The 15214-nt window shown below is 43.3% G+C and overlaps 1 protein-coding gene across 4 annotated transcripts; it reads right to left on the bottom strand.

The window, feature by feature from the left end:
- Nucleotides 1-362: 362 nt before the first annotated feature.
- Nucleotides 363-14944, bottom strand: CHAMP1 (chromosome alignment maintaining phosphoprotein 1). Of its 4 annotated transcripts, none has more exons than XM_015121542.3 (3): nucleotides 14804-14944; nucleotides 8289-8410; nucleotides 363-3898 (listed from the first exon to the last, which is right to left on the bottom strand). In XM_015121542.3, the coding sequence occupies exon 3, from the start codon at nucleotides 3841-3843 to the stop codon at nucleotides 1402-1404; it is 2442 nt and encodes an 813-aa protein (XP_014977028.1). In that variant the 5' UTR covers nucleotides 3844-3898; nucleotides 8289-8410; nucleotides 14804-14944; the 3' UTR covers nucleotides 363-1401.
- Nucleotides 14945-15214: the final 270 nt, after the last annotated feature.

The raw sequence follows: 15214 nt of genomic DNA, 5'->3' as shown, positions 1-15214 counted from the left end.
AACTAGGACAAACCTGTTCATTGTTAAAAAAATGTCTGGGAATAGCTAAATTAAACCCAGTACAGCATCTCAATCCTGGCTACACATCAGAATCCTCTGAGATTAAATGCCTCACACTGTTTAGAGGCAGGCAGGATAGGCAACCACTGGAATTAAAAAACCTTTCATATGAAAGGATGAGATTTTTCACATGGAGTCCTCCCTATACAAGCATTCCCCTAACTTACCTGACCACAGAACTTGGAGAAAACACAGCTAAGAAAATGCTGCTCCAGATAAGAAAATTCCTATGTTGAAAACATGGAAATAATGGATTTGTATATCATACATGCAAATTACACAAAAGAAAACACACATGAAAATGTTGCTGACACGAAAGCCTTTCTTTTTTAATTTGGTTGATACACATTTGACAAAATACTTTAGAATAAAATAATCCATGAACAGGTACAAGGTATTTACAGTAACAGAACTGAAAAACATAAAATCGATATATTTCTTTAACAGAAATGTCTATAAAATTTTCTACTGTGAACCTGGAAGACTTTCAGTTCCTACTTATTAACCTGGTCTTAAGCCCCAACAGGCGACATGTAAGGCCCAGGAGTAGGACATACAAACTCTAACACATTTGGCAATTAAGAATCATCTATTAGTGTGAGCTGGCGGGTGGGGGCTGGGATGGGGAGGGAAGAACCAGATCTTAGGGTAAGATATAGAATGGAAGACTCCACTGAAAACAACTATGGACAAAAAAGATCTAAAATCACACTTATCGTTCCACTTGTCTCCTGTGGGAGAAGGCTGCAAACTATTTTAAAGACTTACTCAATTTTTCCCATTAGCAGACAATCAGCAACCCTGAGACTCCAACATTTCATGACATAAAAGCTAATAAACATCTAGAAGCTGATTAAGATTTATAAACTAATTTTACATCAGATAGAAAATAACTCTTATGATTTAAAAATACATGTGAGGAAACAAAATTTCTCAAATTTATTTTTCATGCCTAATTCTTAAACATTTCAACTAATATTTTCTATTATCTGAAATTAGTTCCACACACAGATATACTTTAACTGAATGCTTTGAGTACAACTTGCTCTTGATTATTAAATGGAATGCCTACTTCCTTGTTTTATTATTCATACATATTTAAAAGAAATGAGAAGTTTAATCCATCTGGACTATATAGAAATTGATTGACTTACAAGATAGCCACATAGACAGAGACCAGAAAAAAATAATCAAATGCTCATTCTTAGTAACACAACTGAGACAGTGAAACACGGTACACCACATGTCATCTACATATCCAACTAGGCTATTTGATAAGCTATACTTACAAAGAATGGTTTCAACGAACACCTTTGTAGAACAAATATTCATACTGAGCTATCAAATTTGCTGCTCCTCCAGTGGCGGTTCAAGAGCTTCCATTAGCTTTTTATTTGCCTCTTCATTATGCCGGCTTTGACAATGAGTTAAATGTTTCTTAAAACCTCGTGGGAAATTTGATTCAAAATTACAACGTGGACATTTAAGTAAACTCTGCCCATGGGCTGCTACATGATTTTTAAGGAGAGATTCCAAAAGAAAAGCCTTTCCACAAATTGTGCATTTGTAAGGGCTATGAACATTATGCTTATTAACCAAATGATGCAAAACAGCACCTTTTTTCATAGCACGACAGCAACAAATTTTGCAATAATACTTTCCTTTTCCACGCTTCATATATTTTGCAATCTCCTCTTCAGAGATAAAAGCTTCTTTTTCTTCAGTAAACTGTAGCACATTTCTAGACTGCTCTGGACTAGTCATGTCCATTTTGTTCTCTTTGCTAAAATCAATGGATTCCACATCAACCTGCTCTTGATCACTGCTTGATTCCTGGCCCTTAACATCCACCACATCCAAATCTGTTTTTATGTACTCACTACTACTAAGCTCAGCATCTGAGCTCTCTTGGTTGTCTTTCTTGAGCTTCTTTGAGGAAGGAAATAAAGTATCTTCCAAAAGTTTCTTAGGTGAAGCTAGAAGTTCTTCCTGAACCAAAAGATCACATTTTTGATCATCTATGGCATCTATTTGTAGTTCATCACCAAGCTCAACAGCCTTCTGTGATTCTGAGAATAGAGCAGATTTGGGGAGTTCAGGGAAAAGGGCATGCTTCCGGGGCTCTGGAAAAAGGGCACGTTTGCGTGGTTCTGGAGAAGCTGGAGGGGCTGTTTTGGCAGGCTCGGGAAACAGGGCAGGTTTTCTAGGCTCAGTATCAATAGAGAGAACTGGCTTCCAGATATCTGAGGCTGCTTTGGGGGACTCAGATGGCCCAGAAGAACCTGGTTTTCGGGTCTCAGGGAAGACAGGTTTCTGAGGCTCAATAAAAAAGGAAGACTTCCAGAGATCAGGAGAACCGCCACGGGAACTTTTCTGGGACTCAGGGAAATCAAGTGAAGCAGGAGAAGTTTTCCGCTGATCAGGAGAAAGCTTCCAAAGGTCTGGTGACCCTGAGGGTTTTCTGAGCTCTGGAGATCCTGCTGGACTACGGATCTCTGGGGATAGTGGTGGGCCGGGTTTGCGAAGCTCTGGAGACACTGGGGGAACTGCCTTCCAATGTTCAGGAGACAACGTGGGAGCTGTCTTTCGGAGTTCTGGTGGGCCAGACTTCCATGACTCAGGAGATGCAGGGGGGGACTTCCAGGAGCTGGGTGAGACTGATGAAGATTTCCAGGATGCAGAAGACACAGATGGAGTTGGTTTCCAAGGTCCAGGAGATATAGAAGGAATTGGTTTCCAAGGTCCAGGAGACACAGATGGAGCAGGTTTAGCTGGCTTCCAAGGTCCTGATGACGCTGAAGGACTGGATTTCCAAGGCCTAGGGGACCCAGGTGGCCCTGGCTTCCAAGAGCCTGGTGACACAGCAGGGGCTGGTCTCCTAGGCTCTGGGGAGACAGCAGGGAATGGCTTCCAAGGTTCAGGAGACCCTGAAGGGGATGGCTTCCTTGGCTCAGGGGAGGTAGTCCGGGCTGATTTCCGAGATTCTGGAGATGCAGCTGGGGATGGTCCCCAAGGTTCTGGGGAAGCAGCTAGAACTGGTGACTCTGGAGATGAGGCTGAAGGTGGGCCCAGTGTTTCTGGGAAATGAGAGTGCTTCTGGGGTTTGGGATTAGGAAGAGTAGCCTTTACGGGCTCAGGAGATACAGGGGCAAGTTTCTGTGGTTCTGGAGAAGGAACAGGGGCAGGTTTCTGAGATTCACAAACAGGGACTGGTTTTGGAGGTTCAGGAGAAGAAACAGAGGCAGGTTTTGAAGGCTCAGGAGAAGGAAGAGAAGGTGTCTGTAGCTCAGGAGAAACAACAGAGCCAGGTTTCTGAGGCTCCAGGGGAGTAAGAGGAGTAGGTTTTGGTGATTCTGGAGACAAAACTGAACCAAGTTTCTGTGTTTCCATTGAAAGGGCAGGTATGGGTTTTGGTTCTGCAGAATTGCAGGGTATTTTCTGGTGTTCAGGAAGAGGAGGGCTTTTCACAGGATCTGTTTCTTTGTTCAACTGAGTTTTAGGTTTATCATTCCATTTGTCTGGGGATGCATGTTTGGATGTGATGTGATAGTATACGTTAGAGTACATCTTGCTGGTGAAGAAGCATTTATGGCAGTGAAATAGCTTTGCACTTTTCTGGTAAAATATCATTTTGCCTAGCCCACCAGCATCCATTTCATCACAAAATTCTGGATGGATGGTACCCATATGGATTTGTACATTTTCATAGTCTGTGCCTCTGAAACTGCAATGGTCACACTCCAAACGTGCTGATGGTTTACGAAGTTCCTGGAATACTTCCATTCTTCTTTCTGTTACCAACACACACGGTTATATTCTTTAAAAACTTTCAATACCGCTGCAATAAAGTAGGAATAAATTATTTTCATGAACTGTAATTCTGAATACAATGCTGTCAGTCCATTCTATAACTGCATAATCTTAAGTCTAGAACAGTGCGTGCTTTATTTGGTAGTATCTCTAGGGAGAATTTGAAGAAAAGGAGACAGAGAACAGTCCCAGGCACTGTACTAGGAGTTTCACATACATCATCTCATTTAATCCTAATGATATGACTCAACTATTATTTTCACTTACAGATGAAGAAACAGGTTCAGAGAAGTTACATGACTTTCTCTGGTCCAGGCTATAGGACTATCAGTGATCTGGGCCTCACTCTAGAATTAGCTGTTGCATGTGCTTTATAGTTTGACTCTCAAACTCCAGTACACAAGTCCTCGGCACACAAAGACGAGTGAATATCAAAATTAAATCTTGGCTATTTAAGGATGAACAAGAGACTAAACCTTTTGCAGAAAGCACTTAATAAATTTAATCTAGCTATAAAAAGACAACTTTAAAATATGATGCTGGCTTGATTTCATGTCAACATATTTTGCAATGTTTAATCTATCCCAATATAGTATTTTATTAATTCATTTAATAAATAAATAACTTTGTATCCTATACTTTTCTAGGAACCTAGGTTTAAAGCAGTGCTTTGTCATATGGCGTTCATGAGTTGGGAAAATAAGGTGGAAAGTGATGTAGAGAGGCTGTTGGAAAAGACCTCTACACATGGGACATTCCAGCAGAGATCCAGGTGGAGAGTGATGTGAGAGGCTGTTGGAAAAGACCTCTATACATGAGACATTCCAGCAGAGATCCTGAATGATGTGAAGGCGCATACCAAGCAAAGGGCAAATCACAGGACATGCCGGCAGCTGGAACACAGTTGCCGGAAAACATGAATTAAAAAAAATTGTAAACCAGTCTTAAGTAGTAAAAAGAATAGAAGCTCACAGTTAAAAACACATTCACATGGAACAGAACAGAGCCCTCAGAAATAATACCATACATCTACAGCCATCTGATCTTTGACAAACCTGACAAAAATAAGAAATGGGGAAAGGATTCCCTATTTAATAAATGGTGCTGGGAAAATTGGCTAGCCATAAGTAGAAAGCTGAAACTGGATCCTTTCCTTACTCCTTATACGAAAATTAATTCAAGATGGATTAGAGACTTAAATGTTAGACCTAAAACCATTAAAACCCGACAAGAAAACCTAGGTAATACCATTCAGGACATAGGCATGGGCAAGGACTTCATGTCTAAAATGCCAAACGCAACGGCAACAAAAGCCAAAATTGACAAATGGGATCTAATTAAACTAAAGAGCTTCTGCACAGCAAAAGAAACTACCATAACAGTGAACAGGCAACCTACAGAATGGGAGAAAATTTTTGCAATCTACTCATCTGACAAAGGGCTAATATCCAGAACCTACAAAGAACTCAAACAAATTTACAAGAAAAAAACAAACAACCCCATCAAAAAGTGGGCAAAGGACATGAAAAGACACTTCTCAAAAGAAGACATTCATACAGCCAACAGACACATGAAAAAATGCTCCTCACTCGCCATCAGAGAAATGCAAATCCAAACCACAATGAGGTACCATCTCACACCAGTTAGAATGGCAATCATTAAAAAGTCAGGAAACAACAGGTGCTGGAGAGGATGTGGAGAAATAGGAACACTTTTACACTGTTGATGGGACTGTAAACTAGTTCAACCACTGGAAAACAGTGTGGCAATTCCTCAAGGATCTAGAACTAGAAATACCATTTGACATAGCCATCCCATTACTGGGTATATGCCCAAAGGATTATAAATCATGCTGCTATAAAGACACATGCACACGTATGTTTACTGCAGCACTATTCACAATAGCAAAGACTTGGAATCAACCCAAATGTCCGTCAGTGACAGACTGGATTAAGAAAATGTGGCACACATACACCATGGAATACTATGCAGCCATAAAAAAGGATGAGTTCGTGTCCTTTGTAGGGACATGGATGCTGGAAACCATCACTCTCAGCAAACTATCGCAAGAACAGAAAACCAAACACCGCATGTTCTCACTCATAGGTGGGAATTGAACAATGAGATCACTTGGACACAGGAAGGGGAACATCACACACCGGGGCCTATTGTGGGGGGGGAGGAGGGGAGAAGGGGGAGGGATAGCATTAGGAGATATACCTAATGTAAATGACGAGTTAATGGGTGCAGCACACCAACATGGCACATGTATATATATGTAACAAACCTGCACGTTGTGCACACGTACCCTAGAACTTAAAATATAAAAAAAAAACAAAACACATTCACACAGTACAAGATACGGAGTGTCAGTCTGCAGGGGTAGCCAGTGTACTCATGTGTCCTGGAAGAAATGTCCTAGGCATATATTGATTAACACACATGCTTTACACAAATGGGATATTAAACATATTATCTGGCAACTTACTCTCATTTAGAATTCATCTCTTTAAGACATTTTTACATATGGAGTAAGCACTGACTTTCCTTGTACTTATCTTTGCATGTAAGGTTATTTCTGCAGGGAAAATTCCTAGAAATGGATTACTTAGCCATTTGTGTTTAAAATTGATACATTTTACCAAACTCTCGAAAACTTACATTACTGCAAAACAACAGTGTATATATGAAAGACAATTTCATATAAATTCCTAATCCTTGCTACAACCTAGGTGAAAGCCAGTATTTCACTACTGTGTTAATGTGCTTCTCTTAATGAGAAAGACTGAACACTTTTCCCTTATTGATGGTAATGATATTTACTGCATCTTAAAGAATGGTACAGATTAGAAACTCTGGCTCTCCCTTTATTAATTACAAAACCATTAATTTAAAAAAATGTAGGCCGGGCGCGGTGGCTCAAGCCTGTAATCCCAGCACTTTGGGAGGCCGAGGCGGGGGGATCACGAGGTCAGGAGATCGAGACTATCCTGGCTAACATGGTGAAACCCCGTCTCTACTAAAAATACAAAAAACTAGCCGGGCGTGGTGGCGGGCGCCTGTAGTCTCAGCTACTTGGGAGGCTGAGGCGGGAGAATGGCGTGAACCCGGGAGGCGGAGCTTGCAGTGAGCCGAGATCACGCCACTGCACTCCAGCCTGGGAGACACAGCGAGACTCCGTCTCAAAAAAAAAAAAAAAAATGTATAGGCCGGGCGCAGTGACTCACGCCTGTAATCTCAGCACTTGGGAGGCCGGGTGGGTGGATTACAAGGTCAGGAGATCAAGACCATCGTGGCCAACATGGTGTTTAGTGTCCTTTGTAGGGACATGGATGCTGGAAACCATCACTCTCAGCAAACTATCGCAAGAACAGAAAACCAAACACCGCATGTTCTCACTCATAGGTGGGACACACCATCGTGGCCAACATGTATTTAGTCTCTACTAAAAATACAAAAATTAGCCAGGCATGGTGGTGTGTGCCTGTAGTCCCAGCTACTTGGGAGGCTGAGGCAGGAGAATCGCTTGAACCAGGGAGTTGGAGGTTGCAGTGAACTGAGATTGTGCCACTGCACTCCCGCCTGGTGACAGAGCGAGACTGCGTCTCAAAAAAAAAAAAAAAGTATAATATTTCTAACTTTGATAACTTGTTTTTAAAGATGTTCTCAACGACAATACTGTTTCCTAACACTTTTATCCATGGTATATCATTTGCCTTTTTTATTTTTTGGTCTAAAGCTAAAAAGGTAACAGGTATTTGAGGAAATAAATACTTTTCTTTGGAAACTATTTACTCTTTCTGCGTTGCCAGCAGTTATTCTGTATTTTAGAATATTGTTTTTAGGACTAGGACTGTAACAAAAGAAAAATAAATAATTCAGTACTGAAGAAAAATCTCTAAAAATGATCTTTAACTTACAAACGTAATTGAATACATGCAGAAATAATGGGTTAACCATCCGTCTCAGAGCCCATTGTTAAATAAAACTAGAAGACTTTAAGGGAAACCGGAGAATAAGTCTCAATAATCCCATGCAGCTATAACTGGCAATAATGAACAGCCAAGCTAACATTAAAGAGCACTATATTACATACTGTAATTACAACAGAGACTAAGAGCTCAGGTGTGCTGGGTTTGAGTCAGACTCACCTACCATTCCCCATCCCTCCCAGCCAGCCCTCCTCTTCCCGCTGCCTACCATCAGCTCTTCAGGCCAATCTCATACTTAAACCTAAAAAGAATGCTACAGAATTCACTTCTCATATCCCAAATTATGTATATCTAGCGCACATCACACGTTATATCCATAAGGGCGTGTATACTTTTAGAGATTTCCTTCAAGAACTCCAAGTATTTTTTTTTTAATTTTCTCCTCATAAAATATTCTCCTAAGCATGCTTTCCCTACTAGACTTACCTGCTGTATTACTAGACACCTTAAAATTGGTCTTCAAAAGGCAGGCATTCTACATGGCTTTTTGACTAAACCAGAGCAAACAGCCTATAGTATAAGAAGAACAACAAGACGAGAAGTTGAACCTGGAAAAAAAAAAAAAGTGATCAAAACTGTATCTGTGATCATGTGTGTCCCCTGTGATAGAATTCTGTGTATTTCGCTCACCATCCTGCCCTAACAGTGAGAGGAGTCCAATCCACTAAGCCTGAACACTTACTTTTTTTTTTTTTGAGACAGAGTCTCGCTCCGTCCAGCCCAGGCTGGAGTGCAGTGGCATGATCTCGGCTCACTGCAAGCTCCGCCTCCCGGGTTCACGCCATTCTCCTGCCTCAGCCTCCCGAGCAGATGGGACTGTGCCCGCCACCACACCCAGCAAATTTTTTTGTATCTTTATTAGAGACGAGGTTTCACCGTGTTAGCCAGGATGGTCTCAATCTCCTGACCTCGTGATCCACCCGCCTCGGCCTCCCAAAGCGCTGGGATTACAGGCGTGAGCCACTGTACAGGCCTGAACACTTACTTTTATGAAATGACACCAAAGACTACAGTAGATACCACTCCTGACACCATCTTTGTCTACTTTCTCTTTAGTAATCCACTATGGAATTATGCCCATGTGTGTAATCATATCCTTCTCAAACCAACCACCTAACTTCACTTCTCTGATAAGCACTCAGAAGACTGCTGGTGTGACTACTGATGCTAACAATGGCTGACTTTTGTCAGTTATCAATATTACACAGCAGAGTGACAAATTAACAGGCAGTGGAGGAAGGGACACCACAACAAACAGGACCAAGAGGTACAAAAAGAAAGGACTCTGGGAGGAGGATGGCGGTGTCCTGACCCCAAGGAAGAACACATGGACCTCCTTCAGTGATTGCTCTGCCCTCTTCTCTTCCCGCATGCATTTCAAAGATAAAGCATCATGGTGTAGATGAGTCTGCTGACAAGAACAGAATGTGATAAACTGGCTGTGCACAAGCTACACAACAGCGCACACTGTGCTTCTCATTAGCTCCAGCACATTCATCTACCCCTTCTCTATCCCCTACCCCGTCACTGCTTTAATTCTGACATCTTAACTTCCTGCCACTAGTCTCCCTTTCTTCCAGCTACCAAACCTGTCTTCCAAACAGAAGCCTAATGTGACCTGCCTGTTCACATTTCCTCCAAGGCAACTAAGACACCTACACTACACGATTTGAATACAGCATATAAAGCTCTTCACAGTCTGGCCCATGACCAGACTGCGTTCTCAAAATACTGGCCCACATGTAATTCCCTGACTATTCCAGCATCTGGGTTTTTGTATAAACTATTTCCTCTCCTTTACACTCCCTGTCTTGCCTGGCCTTCAGGCAGGACGGCTTTTTAAGTCAGCTGTCTCCCTGTAAACACGGGATTGGTTCCAGGACCACTCCCATATGCCAAAATCCACACATACTCAGGTCCTACAGTCAGCCTTGTGGAATTCCCATATATGAAAAATCTGCCCTCCATATAAATGTTTCACATTCTGTAAATGCTGTCTTTTTTTATTGGCATTTGGTTGAAGTTCAAACCTCTGTTATTCATGCGTCAACTGCACTGGCCAATTTTCCACTCCCTCCCAATCTTCCTAGAAGCCCCAGCTGTATATGTCACCCTCTGGCACTACAGCCTGATACCAACAACAGGTTGCCAGCTCCTGGAGAGGAGGGACTATCCATTTATTCACCTCTGGAACCGCTGCACATCCCTGGCACACACCATGTGCTCTGTTCAATCCTAACGTTCTCTCAATCTTTGACTCACAGGATTTTAAAACTAGAGGAAAACCTAAGCTACTATCTAGTCTCAAAGTCTTAGGATTTGGGGATAGGAAAAGACCTCAGGGATCATCTACTTTAAAACTTCAATTAATAGTTAAGGAAACTCAAGCTTGACATTAAACAGCTTGCCCAAGTCAGACAAATGATCAGTATCTGATGAGAGAATCAAGTTCTGTCCAGGTTTTTTCTACATATACACAAACTAAAAACAGTGGAATTTAGTAGCTCTTTTAAAGCCTGTACAATAGGCCAAAAGAAACAAGATGAAACAAACACTTAGAATCCACATATCAAGTGCATAAATACAGGACTATAGAGAACTATATCCCATATTCTGCATGGGCAGAGTACACCATACCAGTGGATCACTGTCCCCAGCTCTGGGCAGGAAGGACACTTTAAGATAGAGTCTCTAAGAAACCAGAGAACATAAAAAACAAAAACAAAAAAAGAAAAAGAAAAAAAGGCAACCAGGATGGCGGATGGCCCTTTAAAAAAAAAAAAGTCATTTATGAATACAGACATTTAACTTCAAAAGGGTAAGAATTATAGATAATATATGAGCTATCCTAGAAGTGATAATCAGAAGCTAGCAGGAAAAGAATTGTGGCTCAACACAGTTTACAAACTATTATGAACTAGAATGAGTTCCTTTGTTAGGTAGGAGTACTCTATAATTAGAAGCTGACGATCAGGCCGGGTGTGGTGGCTCACACCTTTAATCCCAGCACTCTGGGAGGCTGAGGCAGGTGGATCCCTTGAGCTCAGGGGTTCAAGAACACCCTGGGCAATATGGCGAAACCCCGTCTCTACAAAACATACAAAAATTAGCTGGGTGCAGCAGAATGCACCGTAGTCCCAGCTACTTGGGAGGCTGAGGCAAGAGAAATCGCTTGAGCCTAAGAGGCAGGGGTTGCAGTGAACCAAGACTGCACCATTACACTCCAACCTAGATGACAGAGTGAGACCCTGTCTCAAAAAAGAAAACCAAAAAACCAACCAAAAAAAAACCACTGATGATCAGCATAGGACTAGAAGGAGCTTCAGAGGGCTTGAGTTCGACCTCTTCATTTCATAACCGAAAAGACTGATGCTGAGGGAAAGAAGTGACCTGTCAAAGATCACAACACTGAGGTCAGAGGAAACAGTTGGTTTATTCTGGTTTTCTCAATTCTGGTCTCTTTCCCACAGTAGCAGAACGATCTACAAAGGTGTTACAGAACTGAGTCCCAGAATTCAGCTTTTAGGCAAAGCCTAGAGAGCTGGGCATCCTTCCAGCTTTAAGGCTCTAGCAAAATTTCTTCCTAAATTTAAGAACTCCTAACCCTAACTAAAAATTAACTCAGAATTGTCCAGATTAACAAAAATTTCTTTTTGTCTTTGAGACAGATTACGCCTTGTCTCTAAAAAACCCAAATTCTAATAATTGGTGCTCTGCCGGTCTGTCACCCAGTATTCTCCAATGCAATGTTATGCCATATGGTGTATCATACCTATTTCCCATTTCCCATTCCATTTCTTCTTTGAAATCTAACACCACTGATCATCTTTTAAAACACATCTGATGCATAGTTTTTTTTAATTAAAATTCAATATGTAGAACATGTTTAAAGCTAAGTGGGTTCTATTAGTCTATACACACTAGCATTGTTCTTTATCTTAGCGGATTTTTTTTTTTTTTTTTTTTTTTAAGAGACAGGGTCTCGCTCTGTTGCCCAAGGTTTTGGTGCAGTGACACAATCACAACTCACTGCAGCCTCATACTCTTGGGCTCCAGAGAGCCTCCCGCCTCACCCTCCTAAGTAGCTGGGACTATAGGTGCATGCCACCACATCTAATTTTTTTTTTTCTGTAGCGATGAGGTCTCACTATGTTGTCCAGGCTGGTCTTGAACTCCTGGCCTCAAGTGATCCTCTTGCCTTGGCCTCTCAGTGCTGGGATTACAGGTGTGAGCCACCACGCCTGGCCTTTAAGAAATTAATAAACCGGGCAGGTGCAGTGGCTCACACCTGTAATCCCAACACTTTGGGAGGCTAAGGCAGATGGATCATTTGAAGACAGGAGTTCATGACCAGCCTAGCCAACATGGTGAAACCCTGTCTCTACTAAAAATACAAAAATTAGCTGGGCGTGGTGGCACACACCTATAATCCCAGTTACTTGGGAGGCTGAGGCAGGAGAATCGCTTGAACCTGGGAGATGGAGGTTGCAGTGAGCCGAGATTGAGCCACTGCACTCCAGCTGGGCAACAGAGTAAGACTCCATACCCGCCCCCCACCCAAAAAAGAAAGAAATTAATAAACTAATTTTTCAAGTAGTTTTATGTTTAAAGAAAAACTGAAGAGTATGTACAAGAATTCCCACCTATCTTCTTGCCCCCAGTTTCTCCTATTATATAGGCTGAGCATTCCTAATCTGAAAATCTGAAATCCGATTATGCTCCAACATCCAACACTTTTTGAGGGCCAAAAGAAGCATTTTAGATTTCAGATTAGGGATGTTCAACCAGTAAGTACAATGCAACTATTAAAAATTAAAAAAAAATAAAAAATTCAAAGCACTTCTGGTTCCAAGCATTTCGAATGAAGGATACTCAACTTGTATTAACATTTTCTTGCATTAGTGTGAGACATCTGCTACAATGATGAGCTAATATTGATTTATTATTAAGTCTATAGTTTACACAAGAAGTAATTATTTTTTATTTATTCTTCATCTTTTTGAGAGGGAGTCTGGTGCTGTTGCCAGGCTGGAGTGCAGTGGCACAATCTCGGCTCACTGCAATCTCCACCTCCCAGGTTCAAGCGATTCTCCTACCTCAGACTCCCCAGTAGCTGTGACTACAGGCGCCCGCCACCATGCCCGGCTAATTTTTGTATTTTTAGTAGAGACAGGGTTTCACCATGTTACCCACAATGGTCTCGATCTTTTGACCTCGTCATCCGCCCACCTCGGCCTCCCAAAGTGTTGGGATTACAGGCGTGAGCCACAGCGCCCCACCAAGGAATCACTTTTCATGATGTGCAGTTCTACGTGTCTCAACAAATGCATAGCATCATGTATCCACCACTAATAATTTCACTGCTTAACATCCCTGTGCTCCCGACAACCACTCATCTTTTCACTGTCTCCGTCATTTTGCTTTTTCATGTGTATTTTTTAAAGAGTGGTAAAATGGAACAAAAAACTTGCCATTTAGGCCAGGCGTGGTGGTTCATGCATGTAATTTCAGCACTTTGGGAGGCCGAGGCAGGTGGATCACCTGAGGTTGGGAGTTCGAGACCAGACTGACCAACACAGAGAAATCCCGTCTCTACTAAAAACACAGAATTAGCCAGGTATGGTGGCGGGTGCCTCTAATTTCAGCACTTTGGGAGGCTGCGGCAGAAGAATCCCTTGAACCCAGGAGGCGGAGGCTGCAGTGAGCCAAGGTCAGGCCACTGCACTCCAGCCTGGGCAACAAAAGCGAAACTCCGTTTCAAAAAATCAAAAACAAAAATAACTTGCCACTTAATCATTTTTAAAAGCACAATTTGGTTAGTTTAGTACTAAAACGTTGTGCAAACATCACCACCATCCACTTCCAGAACTACTTCACCACAAACAGAAATCTGTACCCATGAAACAGTAACTCTCACGCTACACTTTCAGTGCTGGTAATCTCAATTATGCCTGAGGGGGAATCACACAGTATGTCTTTTTTGTGTCCTATTTCACTCAACATAATGTGTTCAATGTGCTCGTTTATATTGTAGCGAATTTCATTCCTTTCTAAAGATGAACTATGGTCCATTATATGCACATACCACAGCTTGTCTTTCATTCACATGTTGATAGACATCTGGATTTTGAATAATGCTGCAGTGAACATTTGTGAACAAATATCTGAGTCTCTGCTGTCATTTTTTGGGGGTATAAACCTAGAATTGAGGAACGACTACCAATTTCCATAGCTGCTGCACCACCCTACATTCCCACCAGCAATGCACGCGAGCTTCAATTTCTCCACATCCCCAACACTCACAATTTCCCATTTTTTGTTAATAGCCATCCCAACTTGTGTGAGGTGGTATCTCATTGCGGTTTTCATTTGCATTTTCTTAATGGCTAGTGATGTTGAGCATCACTGCACGTGCTTATTGGTCATTTGTCTATCTTCTCTGGAAAAATACGCTATTCAAATTCCTTGCCCATTCTTGAACTGGGTTGCTTTTTGTTGGTCAGCTGCATCTTCTCTTGAATTCGAGACATTAACCCGTTATCAGGTTTATGATTTACAAAGGTCCTCTCCCATTTTGGGGGCTGTATATCGGATTTTAAAACAGTAATAATGACAGAAAAGGAGACAGTCTAGAGCTAAAACGGAAAGAAAGGCTTTCGTGTTGTGCTGCCCCCAACTTCCCAACGGTTTCAAACGCAATGTTTCCAGCCTTGGCCGCGACTGACACCGGGCCTCCCCGCTCCCTGCACAAAGACGCACTCCCGCCCCGGCCTCTGGGGGCGGGCCCTTCCCGCGGGCCGTGTGGGAAGCGAGGCAGCGCAGGCCCCTTTCACTCGGACCCGCGGCTACCCGGGACCGGCCCCGCCAGGTCGGCGGCAGACACCGGGCTCAGGGATGCAGGCCCCAACCACGCCCCTCCCCCGCTCGCTCTCGCTCCTCACCGGTCCGGCCGCGGGCGGCGTCCAGTGGGCGAAGAACCGCGCGGAGGGCCCGGCTCGCGGTAGCGGGCGGCTCCGCCAGGCCCTGCAGCGCAGCGGCCTCCCGAATGGCGACTGGTCGCAAGAGCCGGGATCCGGGTGCGCGAGCGTGCGCGCTCCCGCGGGACGGGCGGGGGCTGACGGGAAGCAAGTTTGGCGCCGCGCGCCCTCCCGCGCGGGCCAATCAGATCGCGGATCGCGTGGCGCGGCTGTGCCAAAAGCGCGTGGGCAAAACTAGCGGCTCGCGCGGGCCTTCGGAAGGGCTGCGCGCCCGCTCCGCCCCGGAAGTGCCGCACGTGCCCACTCCGCCTGCGCTTCCCGCGCGCGCCCGGGCGCTGGCTCCGGGAGGGTTCAGCTGCGTCTGGCCTGTGGCCT

Source organism: Macaca mulatta, chromosome 17 (assembly GCF_049350105.2).
Source record: "Macaca mulatta isolate MMU2019108-1 chromosome 17, T2T-MMU8v2.0, whole genome shotgun sequence".
Taxonomy (NCBI): Eukaryota; Metazoa; Chordata; class Mammalia; order Primates; family Cercopithecidae; genus Macaca; species Macaca mulatta.
Note: the sequence above shows the minus strand (reverse complement) of the source record. Positions and strands in the feature narration are given on the sequence as shown.

Bases quoted from the DNA above. Each gene is read 5' to 3' on its own strand.
- CHAMP1 (XM_015121542.3), bottom strand. From the start codon at position 3,843: ATGGAAGTATTCCAGGAACTTCGTAAACCATCAGCACGTTTGGAGTGT.